This window comes from Aplosporella prunicola, assembly GCF_010093885.1.
Source record: "Aplosporella prunicola CBS 121167 unplaced genomic scaffold K452scaffold_2, whole genome shotgun sequence".
NCBI lineage: Eukaryota > Fungi > Ascomycota > Dothideomycetes > Botryosphaeriales > Aplosporellaceae > Aplosporella > Aplosporella prunicola.
In genome coordinates, this window is record NW_022983530.1 from 703374 (window position 1) to 720923 (window position 17550).

Below are 17550 nucleotides of genomic sequence, written 5' to 3' on the forward strand. Positions count from 1 at the left end.
TCACCGTCTTTGATAGCAGGCCTATCCGCCGCAGTCGCTGATCCTCCACCATGAGCACCACTCCAGAAATGTCCTCCAGTACCCCCAGCCACAGCAGTGGCGGCGGCGGCGGCGGTCCTACCAACTCGCCGCTACTCTTCTTCGTCGCTCTGGGCTTTGGCGTCGTCTTCACCAACCTATGGTACGAAACAGTTTGCGCGCCTCGACTCCGAGGCGTTCCGAGGCTTTGTTTCAGGCCTCGTCGTCACTGAATGCTAACATCCTCCCAGGATCATTGTTGGTGTCAAGTACTGCTTCCGATACAATGCGCGCAATCGCCAGGCCAGACAGAATGCTGAGGGCGACCCTATCGACCTGCCGCCCATGCATGCGCAGCCGCGCCGCCGGAGGAGGGAAAAGAAGCTGATGACCATGGACGAGGTCAACGAGCGATTCCCTCTAATGAAGTACAAGATCTGGCGCTCGGGCAGAGAGAAAGACGGCCTCCCTTGTGCTGGCGGCATCAGTTCTCCTCCAAGCCGTGCTGGGAGCGTCAAGGAGGTCGAGGGAGCCATCGGACCTTCCAATGACAACCGTCAATCTATGGACAGCACACACTCGCACCCTACGGACTCGCACCCCAAGGATTCACAGCCTCACGCCGAACCGTCGTCGCCTTCTTCTCCTGCGCCGCTAAAATCGCCAGCTGTCGAGACAGCCGGTACGGCAGGCGCAGCGGGTGCAGCATCCGAAGCCGATCAAGAAAAATCGGCATTGAAGGCCGATGAGAAAACCGTGGAACTGGAAAAGGTCAACACTGTCGCAAGCACCATGGATGAGCACCCGAAGGAGCACCAGGCGACGGTTGAGGACGACGATGATGAAGACGACGACGACGACCCAATCCAGTCGGCCGCCTCTCCGGAGATGCTGGAAACGCCCGGTGACACCTGTGCCATCTGTCTGGACACCCTTGAAGACGACGATGACGTTCGCGGCTTGAAGTGTGGTCACGCCTTCCATGCTAGCTGCCTTGACCCGTGGCTTACTAGCCGCCGCGCTTGCTGCCCGTTGTGTAAGGCCGATTATTACATCCCCAAGCCTCGTCTAGAGGGCGAGACTACTGCCGAAGCTACGGGCCGCCGCACGCCGGGCCTTAGAGTGACCCTCCCGCAAGCGCCTCACTCAGTCTGGATCGGACCTCGCACCCCTCGCACCCCTCGCACCCCTCGCGGCTCTCGCGGCCCCCGCACGATCGTCCTCGCGGGAGGGTTGCCAAGCCACCAACACCTTAGAGGCAATCATACGCCTCGCAGCGGTGCGCCGCCCAGTGCCGGTCTCCAGTCTCCAGGAGCCGCGAGTTGGACCACTAGGCTCAGCCAATTTCGCACTTCCATTCCGAGCATCCGCAGTCCGTTCGGTCGTAGCGCTGGCACTCCCACCAGCAACGACACACCAGCCACCCCCACGCCCGCACAGCTGGAAGCTGGCACGCGCTGATTGTCCATTCGCAGCTTGGGCCATGCGGCTTGATATTTCCTAAAAGTTTCTCATGCGAGCCTAGCCGTTGGCTATGGCTCTTTACGACCACCTCATGACTCTCTTTCATCACATCCGCCTTGCATCGCGCCTGATCATCGCTCAGCGTAGCGAGGCAGCGCGCGCGCCTGCGTTCGGCGTTTGCGTGATCATCACATCAGCGATCCCCGAGGCGCTTCTTTTTCTTCAGCACGGTTCGTTCACCGTTTTGCGCTCCTGCGATGCATGTCGGGCTTCTCTTTTACGTTGAAGTTGCCTTTTCTTTCAGCACGGCATAATCGGTCTCAACGGCCCTCCAATCGATCATTTTGATCCGGGTTTAGCTGGGGGTTCAGGGAGGCTCTTTTCCTTTTAGTGGGTATCTCGATTTAAAGGACATGTCTTTTCGTTTTTTGCTTCTTTCTCTCGTTTCGCTTGCCCCCTCTGGTCTTTTGCGAAGGTTATGATATGGGATTTTCTCGCTCGCGTCTTGTCGCGGTGGCTCTATACCCCTATTCTCTTCCCACCCTTCCTATTCTCCCCAAATCTCTCCTGGCCCTCGGCTGCGTTCTCGCTCTTGCTTACTGCTTCCTTTTGCTGGTTTGCCAACTCGGCTCGCGCAGCGACAGGGAGTGAGGTAAAGAGCAAGAGCAGCGGTTCGGTCCGGCGGTAGGAAAGACGAAGGGACGGACGGACGAGGAGGAACAAGAACAGATAACGGAAGGACGGAAAGATGGAATGGACGGGCACAAAGACGGACGGGCGAGCGGGCGGACGCACAAACGGACAGGATAGATACACGGGCCCGAAAGGCCAGGATAGTCCAGGACAGGACAGGCAGGCCCATGCCAGGCAGGCCGGAATTACAGGACAGGATAGGAAAAGGACCAGGACAGGGATCAGGACAAGGACAAGGACACGGGGACACGGAGATACGGAGACAGGTACAGGTCCGGGGGGTTTTTATGAGGGCTATACGGGGTCCTTTTTTCGCTTTTCGCTTTCGCTTTCTCGCTCTCTCTTACACATCAGTCTCCGGGGTCAGGTGCAGGGGTGTTAAACGGATCAGGTTTTATTAGCGCAAGGTTATTACGGATTCTAGCTTTTTTAAGTTTTCATATCTGCTTTTTCTTCTTTTCTTTTTCTTTTGGGGGTTCTTTGTTTTTCGTGTTTTTCTTCTTTTTTTGCTTTCTGGGTCTCTCTTTTGCTGTTGCTTTTGCCTTGCTGTTGCTTTTTAAGGAAGGGTGGTGTAGCTCGTAGGAGTAGGAGTAGGAGTAGGAGTGGGGTTTTTAGCTGCCTGTCTACTTAGGTATGTCTTGTCGAGGCACTCTGGTGTCTGTCACTCTGGGTACTGTAGCGAATGAGCGAATGAGCGAGCGTGAATGATAGCCAGCGAGCGAGCGAGCGAGTGGTTGTGGACACGAAATGAAACGCAACGGATCAACAGAATGGGACGGGGCGTATTATGGTTTATTGCTCTGTCTGTCTCTCTCTCTCTCTCTCTCTCTCTCTCTCTCTCTCTCTCGCCGTGGTCTCTAGGTTCTGATTTTGCTGCGTGGCGTTTGGGTTGAGTGTACGTGCGTGCGTGCGTACGTGTATGTGAGCTTGGTACCTATAGTACTTAATGACTCTGGTTTTGGTTTGCCTTGAGGGGTTGTTTTACCTATGGCTATGGCTATTTACATACGCTGATGTGTTGCCTTGTTCTGACTTGTCCATGCGCCTGCTTGTCTGTCTGTCTGGGTGTCTGTTCACGAGAGCTAAGGGGGTGAATTTGAGTGAGGATGGACGCGACAATGCGGTACCTACCTGCCTATGATATGAGTGAGCACGATACGCTTGAACATAATATGGAGGTAAGAGGGATGGCTTGTTTTGTTTTGGGGCGTAACAGGAGTAAGGACAATGATTATTGGTGACATGGATGGATAAGACGCCGTTGCAAACTCTATTGACGTGCTCGCGCGCTCGCTCGCTCGCTCAATGCCTCTACTTATACATACATCTTACCTACCGCATACACGACACACACGCCCAACTGTTTAAACCCCCGCACCCCCCAACGCCCCCCGCTCAATCGCCGCGCCCACAACCCCATCCCCACGCACCACGCCCGTCGTCGCAACGACGATGCGCCGGCCCCGCCCCTCCTCGGCCAGCGCGCGGCTCACGAACCGCAGCGCCGCGATCTCGGCCCGCGTGATGCCGCCTAGGAAGAAGACGACGATTGTCTTGCTCGATCCGCCGTGATTGTTGTTGTTGCTTCCATTGCCGTTCAGCAGCGCGCGCGCCCGCGCCGCCTTCTCCTCGCCCGGCTGCGCCACGTCGACCGTCGCGCCGCGCACGTGGCGCAGCACGTCGTCAAAGGGCCGCCAGCCCTGGGCGTGGATGCTCGCTGCGGCAGCAGGCGGAGGCGTGGGTGCCGGGGCGGGCGAGCCTGTGCGCGAGCCCGTGGCCGAGGAGGCGGCGCCCGTGGCGGCGGCGGCCAGCGTCGACGTGAACGTCTCGGCGCGGCGGGCTGGGTTCGACGACGACAGCGCCGTCACGTACTCTTTCTGCAGGACGCACTGGACGAGGCGCACCGACAGCGGCGCGTAGCCCGAGAAGACGTAGGCGATGTCGTCGGGCTCGGCCTCGTTGACCTCGTCGATGATGAGGCCGAGTGCGCGTCGTGCCGCGCTGTAGTTTGTGCTTGGGGCGGGGCGGGCGGCGCTGCCTCCGGAGCCGACAACGCCAGGGAGGCCGACGCCCACGCCGCCCGAGCGGGGGACCAGCAGGCCCGCGCGCTCGAGGTTCGCCAGCGTCAGCAGGTGCTGGTGCCCGTAGGCGTGCAGGACGGCGCGCTTGAAGTTCTCGAGGTCGCGCGGGCGCAGGCCGCCGTGCAGGCAGCTCTCGAGGCACAGCAGCCGCAGCACCGTCTCGGCCTTGACGCCACGCGCCATCAGCTCCTCGATGTTGTCGTGCTGCGAGCTGGGGTCCGCGCCCGCCACCAGGTTCTGCTGCACCTCGAGCACGCGGCTGAAGATGTCGGACCGCGTGTGCTTGATGATTTCCTCCGCCAGCGAGGTGTGCAGCTTCAGCGACGCCTGCTCGGCTTGGTACCCCGGCAGCTTCGACACAAAGTCGCGCAGCTCTGACGTCGTCTTCTGCGCAATGTTGCGGTTCTCGTACGACTGCTGCAGCCGCCGAGCCACCTTGTTGAGCAGCGGGCCGACGGTGGCAAAGTTCGTGTCTCGCAGAGTGCTGTACAACGTGTCGCTAGCTTCGAGCGGGATCTTGCGCTTCAAGGCTTGCGTCGATGAAGAAGCGCCGGGTTGCGACGGGCCGCCTGGAGCAGAACCTACTACTGACGACTCGACCTCAATTTGGTTGGATTGGATGTAGAACTCCTCGTCAAGGAGCCCTTCATAGGTCAATTGCGTCATGAGCGCGGTGGGAAAGTCGACTTCGCGGTCAATGACGATCAAGCTGTCGAGAACGGAGCTTGGAGTAAGGCCTAGGGGCGAATCCATGCTTGAACTAGGGCTTGCTAGCACCTCTGTGCGCATGCGCACCAAAAGGTCTATAAGCCGGCGCGCGTTGTCTCCTTTGCCCACTATACGTGGGAAAAGACCATGTTTCTCCTGCAGTCGCATGAGTGCTCGCGCCGAGAGGAAGGTCGGCGTCGGGTCTTTGCGCTACAGCTTGTCAGACGATATATCACAACTTCAATGCTTGATACTCACCAGGTAGAGATCGCTAACAGCATCATCGAGTTCCAATGAAAGAAGGTCGTCGGTAAGCGGGACAAAGTCCAACGGCCATTCTGCCATGTTGACCTCGCCTAGGACGCCTGCTTCCTCGAGGACCTGGTCGGCTACGAGTGTCCGTCGCGGCACCCAGAAGATGGAGAATTCATGATCTGTCTGGCTGCTATGACGGAGCTTCTTGATTTGCTCTGGGAAAGAGACATGTTAGCATGCAATATTGACTCTCCGCTGGCACGGCAGACAGGAGGGTCTGTAGACCATGCATCTGTGAATATTGCCCTAAGGACACGATTAGCCAGGCAGAGTTGGCGACTACTGCGTGGCTAATTTTTGATTTGTGCCGTCCGAAATGAATAGAGCATGAAAACGCAGGAATTGATCTAGGGAAGTGACTGACCACGCAGAGATGGCACCTCTGCCCAGTCTCTTTTGATCCCAATTGACTAAAGGAGACGAGGAGATACAAAAGAAATCAAAATGCACATACCGGCTACGGCGAGAGCCGTCTTGGCCTTGTCGCCGCGGGCAATGAAGACGACGTTGCGCTGAGAGGAGTCGATGTTGCCATTTTCCAGGAAGAATGGACGGTCGACGCCGTATTCTTGCAATTGGGAGAACTTGACGAGCAGGTTCAGGGGCCCTGACAGCGAGCGCTCAAAGACAATGTTCTTCCTGCCGCGTACCTGTGGAGAGGGTCAGCGGGCAGGGCGGCGGCGGCGGCGGTGGGGAGTCTTACTTACGCCTTCAAGCAGCCCGAGCAAGCTTCGGCGGGCGGCATCGGAGATATCGGACGGGTTCAGGGGGGCGGCATGGGGTGCCATGATTATTCGGCCCTACATGAAGAAGAAGAAGAGGAGGAAAGATGGTGGTGTTGAGGGTGGTGGTGATGATGCCTGTGTCGATTGCTGGCGCCTCGGGCCGTGCGCCTGACGTGGAGCTACTTTTCTTCGCGCACGCACTTGACTCAACTTAACGGCCAAGGTAGTAAAGCACTTACCGTTGTTGACGTCGCGTTTGTTGTATGCAGAGCTTCTCCCTCGCCCTTCGGAGATCCCTTCGATCCGCACCACAAAGGCCCTCCGCTTCCATCGTCGTCCTCTCCCGCCGCACCTTTGCCCGCACCCCGCTTCGCCCCCACCAATACCCAATCGACCGCGTCATGGCTAAGGACAAGGGCGAGAAGTCCAACTTCCAGCTCAAGGTGCCCAAGGGCACCAAGGACTGGGAGGGCAAGGACATGGTCATCCGCGACAAGATCTTCAGCTCCATCACCGACGTCTTCAAGCGCCACGGCGCCGTCACCATCGACACGCCCGTCTTCGAGCTCAAGGAGATCCTGGCCGGCAAGTACGGCGAGGACAGCAAGCTGATCTATGACCTGGCCGACCAGGGCGGCGAGCTGTGCTCGCTGCGCTACGATCTGACCGTTCCCTTCGCGCGCTGGCTCGCCCAGAACAGCTCCGTCACCTCCATCAAGCGCTACCACATCGCCAAGGTCTACCGCCGCGACCAGCCCGCCATGACCAAGGGCCGCATGCGCGAGTTCTACCAGTGCGACTTCGACATTGCCGGCACCTACGACCCCATGCTGCCCGACGCCGAGATCCTGCGCATCACCAGCGAGATTTTCGAGGCGCTTGGCTGGAAGGGCCGCTACACTATTAAGATCAACCACCGCAAGATCCTCGACGGTATCTTTGAGGTCTGCGGCGTGCCCAAGGAGAAGATCAGGACCATCAGTAGCGCCGTGGACAAGTTGGACAAGGTAGGCATTGCGACACGGGCAATGGCAGGCGCATGAGAGGGCATGGGCTAACAGATTACATAGTCGCCATGGGAGGAGGTGCGCCGCGAAATGACGGAGGAGAAGGGCCTCGACGCCGCCGTGGCCGACAAGATTGGCGAATTTGTGAATCTTAAGGGCGGCGAGGACCTCCTCGAAAAGCTCAAGGGCACGGAAGCTCTTACGAGCAACGCGTCGGCGCAAAAGGGTCTCGAGGACATGAGCCTGCTGTTCAACTACCTCAACATCTTCGGCGTCATGGAAAAGATCTCGTTCGACATGTCGCTCGCGCGCGGCCTCGACTACTACACCGGCGTCATTTACGAGGTCATCACCGAGGGCTCCGCGCCCGCGACGGCGTCTGGCGCGCCCGAAGCGCAGAAGGCGCAGCGCTCAGGTAAGAAGGACAAGAAGGCGGCAGCCGACGGAGAGGAGGACCGGTCAAACGACCCGAGCGTCGGAGTCGGTAGTGTCGCCGCTGGCGGCCGCTACGATGAGCTGGTCGGCATGTTCAGCGGCAAGCAGCAGATTCCGTGTGTTGGTATCTCGTTTGGCGTGGACCGCATCTTCAGCATCACGAAGGCCCGCATGGAGGCCGAGAAGAAGGCCAACACCGTGCGCCTGAACGAGGTCGACGTCTTCGTCATGGCCTTCGGCGGCAAGGGCTTCACGGGCCTTCTGCCCGAGCGTATGGCTGTTGCCCGCACCCTCTGGGACGCAGGCATCAAGGCCGAGTTCAGCTGGAAGGTCAAGCCGAAGCTGCCCCAGCAGTTCAAGGCCGCGGAGACTGGCGGTGTTCCCTTTGCTGTTATCCTGGGAGAGGATGAGCTGCGCGAGGGCAAGGTCAAGATCAAGGAGATGGGTCTGCCCGAGGGCCACCCGGAGAAGGAGGGTCTTATGGTTGAGAAGGCGAACCTGGTTGCTGAGGTCCGCTCCCGTCTCACGGCTTACAACCAGAAGCAGGCTGGTGACAGTGATGTTGAGGCGGTGACGGAGAAGGTTGGAGAGGTCAAGGTCCAGGACAGGGACGATGTGCCCGGCTCGCCGCCTGTCATCCCGCAGGTTTCGTAGAGAGAGAGAAAGTAGAAGAAAGGCGAAAAAAAGACATGGATGGTATATACATATATACAAACGCAATGAATGAATAAATGGCGATACCCATATTGTTGTGTTGGTACAAATACATGGTGGAAATCTAGCTGGCGGGGAGCTTTTGGAAGGGCCGCGCGCTGGCTTCGTTCTGGACAGCTCCGACCCCGGGTTTCCCGCAAGCTGCATCCAACCATAACCCCACACACCTTCTCCTTTATCCCCCAAGTCATTCGCACCCTCGCACGAGCTCCAAATCTCCCCATAAGGTTACCGCGATTCTGTGTTGGGTCAATGCAGGCATAGACTGACTTCATGCCGGCAGCAACGTCAGCGTCGCTGGATTCGGGTAACATTCCCTCCTGCACCCTCTATAAAGTTGGATACCCCTCTGATGCCAGTCCAAAGCCGATTACAATCCCATCGACCATCTCAACTCCATCTTCTCCCACCCCACCACCCTCTCCTCCGTCTCGTCCACCTCCGCCGCCCTCCGCAACTACCAATATGACCTGGACGAGGACATCGCCGACGTCGTCGGAGCCCAGAGCACCTCCGACGCCGAGAGCGTGCGACACATCAAGAACGCAAAGGCTGAGCTCGATGTGCTCTTCAAGAAGATTGAGGACGTCCGGGACCGCGCCGTCCACACGGAGCAGTCCATCACGGAGATGACCGCCGACATCAAGCGATTGGACAACACCAAGCGCAACCTGACCCTATCAATGACGGCGCTCAAGAGGCTACAGATGTTGACGACGGCATACGAGCAGCTCCGGGGGCTGAGCAAGGCGCGCCAGTACAGGGACTGCGCGCAGCTGTTGCAGGCCGTCATCCAGCTCGTGGCGCATTTCAAGAGCTACAGGTCCATTGACCAGATTGCGACGCTGAGCCGAAATGTGGCGGATCTACAAACGGGGCTCTTGGAACAAGTGTGCGAGGACTTTGAGGTTACGTTTGCGAAGAGCGAGGTTGCTCAGAAGAGGGGGATGCTTGCGGAGGCCTGCCTGGTCATGGACGCTCTGGGAGAGCATGCGCGATCAAGACTCGTTACCTGGTACTGCAACACTCAGCTGCGAGAATACCGGCAGGTGTTCCGCGGAAACGATGAGGCTGGCTCCCTGGATAACATTTCCCGGCGATACTCCTGGTTCAACCGGATGCTCAAGACCTATGACAGCGAACATGCGGCCCTGTTTCCGTCTTCCTGGAGGGTCAACGAGGTGCTGGCAAACGCATTCTGCGAGGGCACTAGAGAGGACTTTAAGGGCATTTTGCAGCGCTCGACGAGGACACCAGGTCAGACCATTGACGTCAATCTTTTGCTTTCATGTCTCCAGGAAACGCTTGACTTTGAGCACAGCATTGAGCGGCGGTTCAACAACAACGAATCGCGGTCGTCGATGGATACTGTGGTTTCAAAAGACGAGAGGAGCACTACAACCTTCACACAGGCCATCTCCGAGGCATTCGAGCCGTACATGAGTCTTTGGATCGAATCGCAGGACAAGCAGCTAGCCGCTTTGATACCCAAGTATAGACAGCAACCACTCCGCAACCCCGACGAAGAATTCTCGCCGCAATCCGTAATACCTTCATCCACCGAGCTTTTCCACTTTTACCGCCAGACATTATCTCAGTGCGCCAAGTTGTCCACTGGCGTACGGTTGCTAGAGCTTTCGAAGACATTTTCTAGGTACCTGGAGCTATACGGGCAGCAAGTACTGTTTTACTTCCTTGGAGGCCGGACGGGAATGCAGGAGCCGCCTATCGAAGACATCATCCTTATTTTGAACACCGCCGATTATTGCTACGTAACCTGCGACCAGCTCGAGCAGAAGATCAAAAGTCGGATAGACGAGGAATACAAGCCGGCCGTGGATCTGCAGAGCCAGGCAGATGCGTTCATGGGCATCGCGAGCGCAAGCGTGCGCGCACTCGTGCGCAAAGTAGAGCTTGATTGCGAGCCCGGGTGGCGCGAGATGCGCAACACGCCGTGGAGCAAGCTGGAAAGCGTGGGCGACCAGTCGGGCTACGTGGGCGAGCTGCTGCGGCACGTCAAGGAGCGCGCGGCGGAGATTCTCAAGTACCTGCACAAGCAGCAGTACGCGCGGGCGTTCTGCGACCACCTTGTCGACGCCATGGTCAGCACGTACATCCTGAGCATTGTGCAGTGCAAGCCCGTGTCGGAGGTGGGCGCCGAGCAGATGCTTCTGGACTCGTACGTGCTGAAGAAGGGGTTCACGGAGCTGTCGACCATCAACGAAGAAACGCCGTCTCAGGCACCCGCCGCGTAAGTCTTCCCTCTATCAGCATTCCATACAAAAAACAAACACTAACCACGGCAAGCAGCTTCGTCAAGCGCGTCAACACGGCCATGTCCAAGCTCGACCCCCTCCTCAAGACGCTGCAAGTGCGGCCCTCGCCGCCCGAGGCCCTCGTCCAAGCCTACCTCATCCACATTTCAGACCGCTCCGACACAAACTTCCGCAAGATCCTCGACCTCAAGGGCATCCGCAAGGCGGAGCAGGCGGCGCTGGTGGACCTGTTCGCCGCGCACCGCGCCTCGGCCGCCAACGCCAACTTGCCGGCGAACTCGCCGCTGCTGACGCCGCTGCAGATCAGCAGCGGGGGGATTGGCGGCGGGGCGGGCGCGTTAGGCTCGAGTGCTGGTATGGGAATGGGCATGGGCATGGGCATGGGCATGGGCATGGGCATTGGTGCGGCAGGGGGAGGACGTTTCGACCCCTCGACGTTTGCGTCCGGCCTGATGAGCGCGGCCAAGGACGGCGTGGACCGCTTTGGCAGCGCGAGCCCCGCGTTAGGGGGTGGTGGTGCGGCGGGAGCGGGGGCGGGCCAGGGCCAGGGCGAGGGCGTCGGCGGCGTGGCGGTTACGACGGCGAATTTGAATGAGAATTTGAAGAGTATTGGCAAGTTTTTTAGGAGGGACGTTGGTGGGTTTGGGAGATTTGGGAGGGGTGGCGATGGGTAGTAGGGCAGTGGGGTTGGGAGGTGGGAGGTCGGTGAGAGAGGCGTGGGTGGGGGAGGAGAGGCGACAATTAATACCATTGGTACTTACAGTGTGGTTGTTTAGTTGATTGATTGGTTCTGATGATTGTGTGGTGCGAGTGTGAGTGTGAGTGTAGTTTGGATTGAGGTGGTGGTGAGTATGAGTATAAAGGACAGAGAGGTGGTTCACCGTGTCTATCCTACCTAGCTATGTTGATCACGCCTCTCAAACCTCCCTATACCTTCCGCCTCCCAGATACATCATAACCTTAGACTACTAACCTTATGCTACAATGGTGGTACCTCACCCACACCACACCTATACCCGGAACCCTCCTCACTAGGTGTATGTGCATGCGTGCCTGAGGCAACTACATAGGTATGACGCCGGCGGCTGCGAGCTTAACTCCGCGCGCGCCGGCCTTCGACGTCAACCTACGGACAAGCTTCCACATCTATACACACACACACACACACACACACACACCGCTGAGTACACACACGCATAGCTACCTACGCAGCCTCTCGCCCTCACTATCCACTACCTGCCTACCTACACGCACACGCACGCTTTCGCGCGCCTACAACTACCAACCAGCGCGCAAAACCACCACCACAAACCTAACAGCCACCACAATGCGCATAGCAGAAGTCCTCTCGGACCTGACCTCGCTGCGCGTCTGCGTAAGCTCTTCCCCCATCTATCCCCTCACCCCTCACTTCCCCAACCCCACACACACACACACACAAACTAACTAACCACGCAACACAGGACCCCGCCGCGGCCCTCGCCCTCGTCTCCGCATCCTCCTCCTCCTCCACCACTACAACTTCAGCAACTTCAACAGCCTCCGGCGCAGTCACGTTGGCGCATCCACAGCCCCCGCACCAACCACAAACTCTAGACGACACGTCCACCTCAACATCCGCTCCCGCAGCCACGGCAGCAGAACGCAAGGAAGGAGAAGAAGACGCAGACCTCCGCCGCGCAAAAGACCTGCTAGCGCTGCATGCGTGGTTCAAAGGCTCTGGCTCTGGCTCTAGTAGCGCAGGCGCAGGCGCAGAGCTAGGGCTCGCGGCCGAGATGCGCGCGGTGCGGGAGCGGGTGGGGCGAGCTGTTGGGGGGGTGGGTGTGTGAGGGTGTGTGAGGGTGTGTGGGTTGGATTGGGCTGGTAGTGACAACCTATGGTGATGACGATGACGTCGGCATGGAAATGATAATGAATGGTTCTAGGTATGGAATGAATGATTGTGCAGGCAGGACGTCTACCTATGTAGCTCCGCTTGCGGGCGGGTTGCGGCATCTCCAACTCCGTCTCCGTTGGCCGCCGCATCTAGACAGCCGGGGAAGCTTGTTCTTCTAATCCTCCACCAACACCAACAACAACAACAACAACAACAACAACAACAACAACACTATTTCTACAACATGCAAGCCCCTCCCCGTGTCCCAACACTCCGATGCCCGTACAATGCCTACCCACCCACCCACCCACCCATCCATCCATCCATTCACCAGCAAAACGCCATAACGAACGAATGCCCAAACAACCAAACAAGCAAGCCCAGACAGACCCCCGCCGCCACCTGCCGCCCAACCAATCAATCAATCAAAGCCTCTTCTTTTCCCCTTCTTTTCCCCTCCTCTATTTCCTCCCCTCATCATCCGTGCTCAGCCCATCCCCAGCATCAAAGACGTCGTCCTGCGCCCCATCCTCGCCCTCCTCATCATGGTACGACCCAATCTCCGCCGCATCAGCATAGTACGCCTCGGTATGCAAGCTGATATCGTCCTCCGCCTCGCGCAGCACCTCGGCCGCGGCGCCCGCCTCCGGATCATCCGCATAGTCGCGGCCGACCTCCTGCCTGCTGTGCCCCCTCACGGCATCGCGCTCCTCCTGCTCGAGCTCGGCCGCGCGCGCGCTCGTCTGGCGGTACATGAGCCAGCCGGTCAGCACGCCGGCCGCAAGGCCAATGACGATGCTCACGTAGCTGATGGCCTTTGTCTTTGCGTCCATTTCGCCGCCGTGCTCGGCCAGCTCGCCAATCTTGGCGCCCACAAACACGTGCAGCAGCAGCTTGGGGCTGACGAGCGCCGTCGCGAACATGAAGGCCGCCCAGTGCACGGTCGGGAACGTGGCGATGGCGCCGTTGGAGAGCGAGTATGGCAGCGGGCATAGCCGGATCATGATCAGCAGCTTTAGCCCGTCGTGCTTGAGCGTCAGCGCCAGCGCCGCAAACCGCGAGTCGTTGGCGATCAGCCGCGAAACGAAGCGGTGCAGCACCAGCCGCGTCGTCAAGAATGACGCCGTGCTGCCGAAGATGGTCGCGCTGGCTACGATGAACCAGCTGAGTGTGTAAAGTCAGCATACACGGCAAGAAAAGGAAAGGGAACAGATGCCCCAGGGAGCAAAACACAAAACAAACAGCACTCACCCATTCGGAAAGCCATACACGAACCCGGCCAGCGTCACGCAAGTCGAATACCCAATGAGCGGGGGAAAGCTCACAAAAAACGTCATGAACCAAAGCACCAACCAGCCGCCCTTGACCTCCCGCCAGCGCGCCGCCAACGGCGCCAAATAGCCAAAAATGCGCTCATTATAGACGAGGAACAGGACGCCGAAGACCATGGCGCCCAGCCCAGCCACGGCCAGCAGCGCGCGCTGCAGCGGCGTCAGCCGCGCATACAGCCGCGCCCCCTGCCGCTGCAGCTTCTCGGCCGTGGCCCGCAGACCCGTTGTCGCCGAGGCTCCTGCTACGGGCGACAGGAGCGCGGCGGATGAGGAGCGGTGCCGTCGTTGCCGCTGCCAGGTCGGGCTGAAGCTGCGGCGGTGTTCGGAGGGCGGCGAGTCGATGGGCAGTGCGAGCGCGCGCACGTCGTATTCGTCTGAGGCGGGCATGGTGTGTGGGGGCGGAGTCTCTCGGAGAGTGTGGGAGGGAGGAGCGGCGGTATGTATGTGGGTTGGTGGAGGTACGGCGTTGACCTAGGTGAGGTCGGCCGGATGAGTCGGCGGCGAGGGCACGGCCGAAGGGAGAGGATGAATGGTCGGTAGGTAGGCAGGTACGAGGACGTAGGAGATAGGTATGTCGATGAGGAGAAAGGTTGGGTCCAAGGGTGTCGTCGTAGGGACGTAGAGTAGAGTAGAGAGAGAGAAAGAGAGAGGTAGGAAGCTAGCTAGCTAGCGATACTGCGTTGGCGGCCACACCTATTCGTGCTAGGAAGTTACCGGCGACGGCGTCGTGCGTTGTTGCTTCATGGCGCTCCCGCTCCAGCTGCGAGGCCGATCACGTAATATACGTCACTAGGGTGAAATGGAATCCATCCATTGATGCCAAAAATGGCCCCCAGATGCGAGGCGGGAGATGAACGCCCGCGCCCGCCCGTCTGCCCTCCGATGCGTTTGTTTCAAACCCACCCGCTTTCTTCCCTCGAGATTGGCTGCGTTTCATCGCCCGTACTGCGCCGCCCTCGCGTATGATGTCACGTTCTGCATACTGCTCCGCCCCTCCAACTTCTTAGTCCAAAAATACCTTAGCTCTAGGTAACTTGCTATATTCCTACGCAAAACCTATCGTACTTTGCAAACGTAGAAGAGTATATGATTTGAGATTTATTCATTTCGTTTCCCGCCCGCTCTGTCACCTAACCCTCGGCCCCGTGGGCACGCCCTGAGATCCCGCCTGAGCTGCAGTGACAACCCTGACCTTTGTACTCTCGCCCGGCTTCTCTCCCAAGCCATCCGCTTCGCTGCCAACGCCGCTGTCTCTGTCCCGCTCTCGCCCCTCCAAACTCCGGTCCCAGGACGAAGGGTCGATGCCCAGGATGCCGCCGACGTTGCCGCGGTCTCCGGGCACGCTGAATTCCCGGAACACGTAGCGCCATTCGTTCAGGAAGCCGCGCACGGCTTTGCCGACCTTATCTTTGCCATTTTTGCTGTGATGGCCGGTGCCCGTGATGGCATATACCGGTCGAGATGAGCTTTGGTGCGCGAGCAGGATCTTGCTAAGGTAAGTGACAGACTCTTCCGGGTGAAGGCCTGGTAATGGTTAGCAAGCACTAACTGGAAATTTAAGAAAGAAAAAACTTACCATGCAAATCAACATAGAGCTCTTTGGCGTTCGGGCCGTTGTCCTTATTGCGCTCGTTATAAAGGTGCTCTGCTGCCTCCCGATGAGCGGCACGCATGAGGTTGTTTTCGCTCTGGCCGCGCAGACTAAGAGCTTTGGCAGCCCGGGAATCGTTGCGGTTCCATGCTTGAGCAGCGCTGTAACCGAGTCAGTGACAAACGGATTTTTCTACAGCTAGTGGATTACAAACCTCTGTAGAAATTTATTCCTCAAACCACCATGCTTAAAGGCTTCCTGCCTGGCCTTAAGGTAAGACTTGTTTACAGCATCGCCACTCTCAAGCCACGGAATATGCTCGGGAGCAGGGATAGACTGAGCAGCCGCGCTATTTTCACGGCTTCCATTGAAGCTCCTCGCCGGCCGCAGGCCTTTACGCAATTGGGCAGGCCCTGGTGAAGGAGACATTCTCACGACATCCGCAAGGGTGCTGGGGGTACCATTCTCTTTATTGCCGTGTCCATGGCCACCGCGCTTGCCGTGATGTTTCTTTCCGCTTTTTGCAGCAGCAGCTGAAGCCAGACTTGGGAATGCTTCAGGATCGTCAGCCGATGGCGCAGACGGTGTAGACGCACGAGAATGCGAGGCCTGGCGGCTGCTGGAAGGGCGTGAATGGCTACGGCTTCCACTTGGAGTAAAAGTGGGGAAAGGGCTGAGGCCAGGAGGAGGTGCTACGACTCCACCGGAGCCATAGAATTGTTCCAAAGCCGTAGGCTCTAGCGTGCTTTGGAATTGGTTCGCGAACTGGTGGGACCCGGTAGACTGGAGCGACGGGAACGCCTCATAGTCTTGAACTTGGAAGTTTGGCTGAGGGCTATGGGTGGGCGGGGTAGAGTTTCCCTCAAGCATCATCTTGGCCATGAGGTTGGTCGGATCATGTGAGAACAGACAAGTGTCTCCTGCAAGGCAGGTCCCAGACAACCAGTACCTTGACAGAATTAGCCACTCAATTCATGCAAATCGCAGTTGGGCTTGCTACTTACTTGCAGACAGTCTTGCTCGGATCGTGACTAAACCTACAGTCTGCCCTCGCGCATTGCCCAGTCGCAAGCCAATACTTGCAAAGAATATGGGTTTTGGCTTGGCCGGCAGGTGTCGCAGGCCTAAAAGCAGGGCTCATGGATTTACCGACCAAGACGGTCCTCTCTGGCTCACTGGTCGGTGTTGAGTGGGACAAAGTCATGCCTTGCGAATCCATCAGCGCCTGAACGGTGGCGGTAAAGTCGTAGCCGTTTGACTCCAAGGCCTTTTCGATATCTTCGTTCGAACGGTCGTCGCGTAGGATTGATCGCAGCATGTCGTAGGGGTCCATGTCCATGGTGTACGGCTGGACCCATTCGGCAGCTGCCCCGTTCAGTCCACCATCCCCCTGGACGGAGGATGAGGTGACGCTCGCCACATCGTCGTTCACCAGCCAGTCTACCGTGTCGCTGCCATAGTCGCCATAGATTTCAGGAGTGGGGCTTGAGTCGCTGAACTCGTAAGCGTTCAGGTTTGGGCTGTGAGGAATATGCGGGGTCGCGTAGGCGAGTCGGGGGGACGGTCGGGGCGAGGTAAAGGGCGACGCCGTGGAGGACTTTGCCCGAGAAAAGCCAGGGGGCGCGACTCCAAAGCCCGGCGGTGGGGGGATCCTTGGCGAGGAGTTGGACGGAGTCGGCGTTCGTGCGACTTGCCAAGGAGCTGGCGACGAGCGACGTATGATGGTATGGCGGACGGGAGGAGGAGAGGCGGACGTGTTGGTCGCGCCGCGAAAGCGCCATAGGCTGTCGAGAACGGCGTCTTCAAGCGCTTTGCCGTCAAGGGAGGTCTCTTTGCGGACGAGCTCCTCGAGCTTCTCCGTCTTGTCCTCGTCCTCCAGCGAGTCGTCCTGGAGGACGGGCAGACAAAGCTCGTAGACTTCGTCGGAAACCATTCTCGGGGCTTAGGTCGGGAGTGCGGCCAAGGGCATAGGCCGAGCGAGCAGGTACGTGTAGGTCGGTAGGTGGGTGGTGTGTTCCAGCTGGTGTGGGTTCGGGGCTCGGCGAGCGGGCGAGGCGCAATGAGTCGCTGAGGCGAGCGGCTCAAGGTGCGGCGGGGTTAAGTGACTGACGTGGAAGCAGAGACGGACAGGCACGCAGGAAACGACAGCAGCGGCGCTCAGCTGGCCAAACAGGGATCGAGGGTGGTCGGTGAAAGGTGTTCGGGGGTCCAGATGAGCCTAACGGACGCGCATCATCGCCTGGAAGTGTGGGGAGGGGCGGGAGCCTGTGCTTGTGCTTGCTTCTTCCTTCACATGTTCAGCTCGACACTCAGCTT

At 58.7% G+C, this 17550-nt stretch overlaps 7 protein-coding genes across 7 annotated transcripts; 4 read left to right on the forward strand and 3 right to left on the reverse strand.

Moving 5' to 3' along the window:
• Positions 1–50: 50 nt before the first annotated feature.
• On the forward strand, positions 51–1479 carry K452DRAFT_304633 (uncharacterized protein; the record flags this gene model as incomplete). The annotated part of the gene is made up of 2 exons (XM_033542830.1): positions 51–181; positions 270–1479. The coding sequence occupies 2 exons, from the start codon at positions 51–53 to the stop codon at positions 1477–1479; spliced, it is 1341 nt and encodes a 446-aa protein (XP_033402402.1).
• Positions 1480–3431: 1952 nt separating this feature from the next.
• K452DRAFT_348417 (uncharacterized protein) lies at positions 3432–6138 on the reverse strand. The gene is made up of 4 exons (XM_033545542.1): positions 5987–6138; positions 5734–5929; positions 5223–5434; positions 3432–5174 (listed from the first exon to the last, which is right to left on the reverse strand). The coding sequence occupies exons 1-4, from the start codon at positions 6065–6067 to the stop codon at positions 3540–3542; spliced, it is 2124 nt and encodes a 707-aa protein (XP_033402403.1). The 5' UTR covers positions 6068–6138; the 3' UTR covers positions 3432–3539.
• A 267-nt stretch (positions 6139–6405) lies between these two features.
• K452DRAFT_218937 (uncharacterized protein) lies at positions 6406–8100 on the forward strand (the record flags this gene model as incomplete). Its single annotated transcript, XM_033536387.1, has 2 exons — positions 6406–7011; positions 7075–8100. The coding sequence occupies 2 exons, from the start codon at positions 6406–6408 to the stop codon at positions 8098–8100; spliced, it is 1632 nt and encodes a 543-aa protein (XP_033402404.1).
• A 233-nt stretch (positions 8101–8333) lies between these two features.
• Positions 8334–11311, forward strand: K452DRAFT_355162 (uncharacterized protein). The gene is made up of 3 exons (XM_033545941.1): positions 8334–8467; positions 8527–10411; positions 10471–11311. Exons 1-3 carry the CDS (start codon positions 8434–8436, stop codon positions 11108–11110), a joined length of 2559 nt encoding a protein of 852 aa, XP_033402405.1. The 5' UTR covers positions 8334–8433; the 3' UTR covers positions 11111–11311.
• Positions 11312–11605: 294 nt separating this feature from the next.
• K452DRAFT_314937 (uncharacterized protein) lies at positions 11606–12575 on the forward strand. The gene is made up of 2 exons (XM_033543816.1): positions 11606–11811; positions 11900–12575. The coding sequence occupies exons 1-2, from the start codon at positions 11764–11766 to the stop codon at positions 12263–12265; spliced, it is 414 nt and encodes a 137-aa protein (XP_033402406.1). The 5' UTR covers positions 11606–11763; the 3' UTR covers positions 12266–12575.
• Positions 12576–12754: 179 nt separating this feature from the next.
• Positions 12755–14381, reverse strand: K452DRAFT_241714 (uncharacterized protein). The gene is made up of 2 exons (XM_033537832.1): positions 13564–14381; positions 12755–13476 (listed from the first exon to the last, which is right to left on the reverse strand). The coding sequence occupies exons 1-2, from the start codon at positions 14028–14030 to the stop codon at positions 12774–12776; spliced, it is 1170 nt and encodes a 389-aa protein (XP_033402407.1). The 5' UTR covers positions 14031–14381; the 3' UTR covers positions 12755–12773.
• A 268-nt stretch (positions 14382–14649) lies between these two features.
• Positions 14650–17496, reverse strand: K452DRAFT_241716 (uncharacterized protein). Its single transcript, XM_033537833.1, has 4 exons — positions 16239–17496; positions 15449–16183; positions 15220–15395; positions 14650–15167 (listed from the first exon to the last, which is right to left on the reverse strand). Exons 1-4 carry the CDS (start codon positions 17165–17167, stop codon positions 14770–14772), a joined length of 2238 nt encoding a protein of 745 aa, XP_033402408.1. The 5' UTR covers positions 17168–17496; the 3' UTR covers positions 14650–14769.
• Between the last annotated feature and the right edge of the window lie 54 nt (positions 17497–17550).